We start from the raw sequence: 5,627 nt of genomic DNA, 5'->3' as shown, positions 1-5,627 counted from the left end.
AGTACATATTTTGAAATTGCAACTGGCATTTTTACCATATTTTTTGCTAGCTTCCTTCAAAAATGAAATCCAATAACTGAATTTACATATCCGCAGATCCAAGCTTTAAATTGTGTTATGTTCACAAGCACAAAACAAAGCGGACCTGATAGAAATGAATGCGAAAGTACGGTAAGACTATCGATTAATTAGATGCACAAAACTGCATCCGCTAGAATGGTTTAAAAGCTCAAGGTAAAAAATTATTCACCTCTTCCTAAATCCACATGCGACACGAAGACGGAATGACAAATTCACCACACCATGCTTTTCCCTTTTTTTCGTGCTGACATTTCGTACACGTGTAGTAGAATGGAATAAAGGGGGAAAGACGAAGGGGGGCAGTGGAACAAGGTTGAAGCTGACGGATGAAAGGTCTCCAACCAGCTGATGGCATTGCTCTTTGTAGGGGTTTTCCCTTTCATGTACAATTTAGGGTAAATGAATTTGGCATACCAAGTTCCTGAGTACTGATAGTGTATGTTAGTTGAAGATTCCGACTTCTAGCAGGCGCACAAGGAGCAATCAAATCCAATCCCTGAATACTGTGCAACTCACCCACTATCTCCTATCTATACACAAACTACAATCCTGCATGGCAATGGCAATCACATGCATTCAGATTGATGCTATACTCTGACAGGAAAACCAAAGTTTTGAAACGTTCTGATTTGACCTCCACGGCCTGCTGTGACAATTACTAAGCCCCATGCTGACCGACTCGGAGCTTGATCTCCCTCGTTGGGAAGGCAGACATTAGACCCGTGGTTCTGTTTTGCTAGTGTCATGAGCTCTTCGGGCCAAGTCGCAGATGTCCTATCAGCATTATGATTTGAATTGTTACTTGTGATGTTGCTCTGGTGCTGAACATCTGGCATTTCCTGTGCTTTAGCAGGTTTGGATTGCTGTACATGGTCATTTTCAGACCCACGATCCAGCTCTTGATTCGTGGAGTTCATTCTAGAAGTCATTGTGGTGCTGGTAAAAGGCCAGGTGACAGCAACTGTCACACTCTCGCAGTGGAAGTTTTCATGGGTATTTGTGACAGAAACGATGCCCTTCTTACTACTTGGTTCGGAATCATCGTTATTTCTCCAGATATATACATGGGAATCCTCACTTGCCGAGATAATATACCTCCCATTTCCAGCTAAACAAGCTGAGATTTGGCTGCTGGTGTTTCGGAACCCTGAAATATGGAAAAACATAAGCACTCTGTAACTGGAACCAACCGGAGCAATAGAAGACAAATTGAGCATGGGTTCCTTTTCTCAATAACAGACAGCGAGTGACATGCACAGGAAACCAAATTATGTAGAAATTAAGACCCATCAATAGGGAGGAGCTATTTTAATTGAACAATAGAGCCAATCATAGCAGGAGAGTGCAATCTGACATGTTCAAGCACTGCTCTTCAAAGGCCGAACAAGGCAGATACAACTGATCTTCAGTAGTCAGTCAATAATGATTGCAGCGTGATCTGAACCAGAGTGGACATGCATTAAATATAAAATTCTTACCTTTAAACCGGTGAACTAGTTCAAAATCATCAAGAACTCGGATTCGTGAATCAGCAGATGTGATAATGACCTTTGAAGGACTCCCTGGGACAAACTATTTGAGAAACCATTATTCAGTTTAAAACAGGAAATTATCTCAACTCATGTGCAGTATGATTCACATGAAATAAAAATCTCTCTTCAAAATAAGCACCTGAAACCCTGTGATTTTCTTCTGGCTGGATCTCCTTTTCTTATTTTGCAGATCAATTTGTTTTTTGTAGCAAAGCATATCATCTAATTAGAAGAAAGAGAAAATATAAGGTTAGGTTTGTAAGACACAAAACAAGAAGTAAGGTCTTTGTATCAGAGTTGAGAGGAGAACACTACTAAAACGCAAGCCAATATGAGAGAGTACCCGATGTATCATACAGATGGCAACTGCCCTTGTGGGAGCCAATCAGTGCACCCTGAGAAAAGGTGTTAGGATGAAAATGCAACAAACTAGTAGCGTCTATTGACCAATTAAAAACTAGGAAATAGATCAAACTCAAACCTTTCCATCAGGGGTAAAGCAGGCAGCAGTAACCATTTCATGTAGATCGACCCAATCAACGATTTGGCGCTTTGGAATACTCCAGATACGAACCTTTTCATCCAGGGAACCACTAATGAAGTATCTATCATCAACAGGATTGAACTGGATGCAAGTCACTGAATAAAAAATTTTGATATGAGATATTTAAGGACAGAGCTATTACAATGATGAGAGAGAGAGGGAGGGAGAGAGATTCTGAAGTGATGTTCTTACCATAGTCACTGTGGGAGAAGGTTTTCAAACAATAAGTGCTTGACATGTGCCATAACCGTACTGTTTTATCCATTGATGATGAAAGCAAGTACTACAGGAATCGAAAATTGGAGCTAAGGGATGATGGAATAGCTGGAAACAAAAAAATAATTCATAACAAATTATGCTGCCTATTTCCAGAATCATCACTTGGATCGTTTAAATTCAATCGAGAAAACATGTTAGTAGATATGGATATATCTTTATCAACAGATTGGCGTATTCGGTGTCGGCACATACTGTCAGTGTATTTGGTTACACAATAGCTTCACTAATTATGAACACTAATGCTTATATAAATATTCTGGTGGAATACTTTTTGCACTTTTATGCCCCATTTTTAGCATCATGCACAATAATCACGTCTTTGTCATCTATTTAGAACAAGACTCGTCTCGTCTCAACTTACAGATAAATAATAGCTGATTCATGATTTTGAGTCACTCCTAAGCAATACTAGTGTTTGCTTCAAGATTCACGAACTCTTCTAAAAGAGGTGTACCAGAGCCAAACCTACAAGTTAATGCCAAAATTTAACTCAATGTGTTAATTGAACTACAACTCTCTTGAAAAGCTTAATATCTCCTTTGATCTGATGCAGAAAAACAAACAAAAGTCCATTAAAAAAAATCGGAACCTTACAGCTAAAGGGCAGGGGGGAAATGAAACACTTTTAACTTGCAGTTTAGTATAATGGAACTGATCAACTGACATTCAAATGTCTATATTTTGACAACAGACAACAATATCATCCACATAATAAGTTTGCCAACATGTTAATATTTTACATGCTAAACTTTCTAGATGCATTGAGAAGAAGGAAACTAAAACAACCATAAAATGGCAATCTACAAGCATGTTAGTTACAGATAGAGAACAGGTGCCATAACATGTTCTTTCTCCTAACAGAATTTCAGGGGAATGTGCACTTGGCAAAAGCTGGGGGACACTTGTGAGTAGTAAAGGCGGACTTATTTGTTTCAAAATCGAAGTGCCTAAATGTGCAACTGTCAAATTCTAATATCTAGTCAGTTAGTGTACCAGTTGCACTATGCCAGATCTGGATGCCAAGTTATGTAGTCTTCAAATTGTTGACTCACAAGCCCAACAACAGTAAATAAGGTTAGCTGGTACTTGATGTTTCTAATGTGACAACAGTAAGCATAGCTTTTGCATTTTAATAGCACAAGTTAAGTTGAGATCTAATTTCTTTGACTATAGTAATATCCTAATTTCTACAGTCGCTCTACAATCCAGCAGTCTCTACTTTGAGATGATACTCAAAGTTAATATTTACACAATAGAATTGAAGAGAAACTAGAAAGCAATGTGCGCATTACCTGAGATTTGGACCAGCAGAGGTCAAGCACGTCCTCCGTATGCCCTGCGAAGGTTATCACAGGCTTGTCGGACAGTGCAAACACATACTCGGGCACCATCAACATGTCTGAACTCACTGATCCCCCGCTGCACAGCACCTTTGCCCGCAGCTTCTTCTCCCAATGGCTCCCAACTGTAGCAGCTGGTGACAGCGTCGGCTCAGATGACTCATTGCACACCATGGCAACAAACGGATTGCATACCCCAATCTCCTCCACCTCACTCTCCTTCCCCGCCCTCTTGAACTCCAACACCTCCCAAACATGGATCACGCAATCCTCCCCAGCGCTTGCAAGGTAACGCCCATCAGGACTAAACTTGATGCTCCAGATGGAACCATTGTGCGCCTCTATCTCCTGTGTCATAAACAGGCCACTGAACTCCTTATGTGACTTCCCGTACTGCCCCACCTTGACACGGCTCGGGCCATGGCGTGGAACACTATCCTGGCTGTCATCCGTTGCAGAGCTGGAGTGGTGCCCGCCTTTCTCTGAGGACGTGTCCTTCTCGTCGCTGCTGCGGCGGTCACGGGAGTGGGTGACCATGGAGCCAGCGTAGCTGCGGATGCTGCGGAGCCAGCTGCTGCGTCGCTTGGAGCGCGCCCCGCCATTGCTGGAGCCGGAGCTAGACCTCTCGATGGGCGTGGAGGCGCCACTCTGGGAATTGGAGGTGGAGGTGGAGTTGGGGTTGGTGTAATTCTGGCGGCGCATGAGCTCCTGGACGATGGGGGAGCGGCCGATGAAGAGCTCGAACTCCTCCACGTTGAGCTGCCGCCCCGTGCCGACCTCGTGGAGGCAGAACTCCTCCCTGACCACGAACTCGCTGCCGTTGTCGAGGTTCCTGATCAAGCACCTGGGGTCCTCCTCTACCGCCTCCAGCGCGGCCTCCAACGCATCGGACGACGTCGACCGCAGACGGCCGACCCCTCGCGGTGGTCTCGCGGCTGCCCCGCCCGATCTGGACCGCACGACGGGGGATGCCGGGGGCGGGCCCGCGGCGTCGTAGGAGGCTGATCGGCCCGTCTCGAATCGGGCGAGGGAAGGGTCCCCCGCAAGCCCCATCAGCTGGAGCAGCCGCCGCCGCCGCTCCTGGACAGGCGCCGGCTGTGAGGTCCACAGGTCCAGCGCAGCGTCGGCCGCCGGCGCATCGCAGCCGGGGCGGCGGCGGCGCGGGCGGTCGGCGCCGTCATCGTCCGAGGCCGAGGTGGAGGAGCCCGAGGAGGAGAGGATGCGGTCGAGACACTCGTAGAACAGCTCCCCCTCCCCCTGCTGCTCCTCCACTTCCTCCTCCACGCTCATCGCGCCGCCGGCATTGGCCGCCGTCGCGGAGACCGAGGCGCGCGCGCTGTGTTCGGCGGATTGCTCGAGGGAGACAAAGACGATGCGACGGAGGGGGAGGGAGGGAGGTGTGGGCGTCTGGGCGAGGAGGATACGAGGGAGGGATGGGGAAGTCGTAGCAGCAAGTAGATGAGATCCACCACCACGCCCGCGCGCGACGACAGCTTATTGGCGACCCCGTTGCTCCCTCGCCCAGCGCCGCCCCGCCCCGCGCGTGTTACTTAAGGGTGGTTGGTGCTCGCTCGCGTCGCCGTCATCTGTTATCGCGGTAATTGCCTCTTGTCCCGCTAATGGTGGCGGGCTTTGCCGGCGCTGTTACTGCTCACTGTCTGTACGGGTGTAACTGGTGGAGGTAAAAAAAAAAAGCCGAAGCGGCCGCCGGACCATCCATGCGAAGTTAAAATTGGGTGTCCCTGGGGCCATGGTGTCAGTGGGAATTACACCGACCGTGGTAACTTCCATTCCGCGCTACTCGTGCCGTTTGGGTATTTTGGGGGCAGGGCGGCGTTTCAATCGGGGCCG

The 5,627-nt window shown here is 47.2% G+C and overlaps 1 protein-coding gene across 1 annotated transcript; it reads right to left on the bottom strand.

The window, feature by feature from the left end:
- Positions 1 to 410: 410 nt before the first annotated feature.
- On the bottom strand, positions 411 to 5,347 carry LOC133919396 (uncharacterized). The gene is made up of 7 exons (XM_062363773.1): positions 3,729 to 5,347; positions 2,350 to 2,440; positions 2,095 to 2,252; positions 1,957 to 2,008; positions 1,753 to 1,835; positions 1,560 to 1,653; positions 411 to 1,228 (listed from the first exon to the last, which is right to left on the bottom strand). Exons 1-7 carry the CDS (start codon positions 5,064 to 5,066, stop codon positions 669 to 671), a joined length of 2,376 nt encoding a protein of 791 aa, XP_062219757.1. The 5' UTR covers positions 5,067 to 5,347; the 3' UTR covers positions 411 to 668.
- Between the last annotated feature and the right edge of the window lie 280 nt (positions 5,348 to 5,627).

Source organism: Phragmites australis, chromosome 5, assembly GCF_958298935.1.
Source record: "Phragmites australis chromosome 5, lpPhrAust1.1, whole genome shotgun sequence".
In the NCBI taxonomy this organism is placed as follows: Eukaryota; Viridiplantae; Streptophyta; class Magnoliopsida; order Poales; family Poaceae; genus Phragmites; species Phragmites australis.
The sequence above is the reverse complement of the archived record's forward strand: the minus strand, read 5'-3'. Positions and strand labels throughout refer to the sequence as shown.

Excerpts from the sequence above, each read along its gene's own strand:
- LOC133919396 (XM_062363773.1), bottom strand. The coding sequence starts at position 5,066 with ATGAGCGTGGAGGAGGAAGTGGAGGAGCAGCAGGGGGAGGGGGAGCTG. Across the intron at positions 2,009-2,094 it reads GCTTTACCCCTGATGGAAAG|GGTGCACTGATTGGCTCCCA; the intron begins GTTTGAGTTTGA and ends ACCTTTTCTCAG. Across the intron at positions 1,654-1,752 it reads AGAAAATCACAGGGTTTCAG|TTTGTCCCAGGGAGTCCTTC; the intron begins GTGCTTATTTTG and ends TTTCTCAAATAG.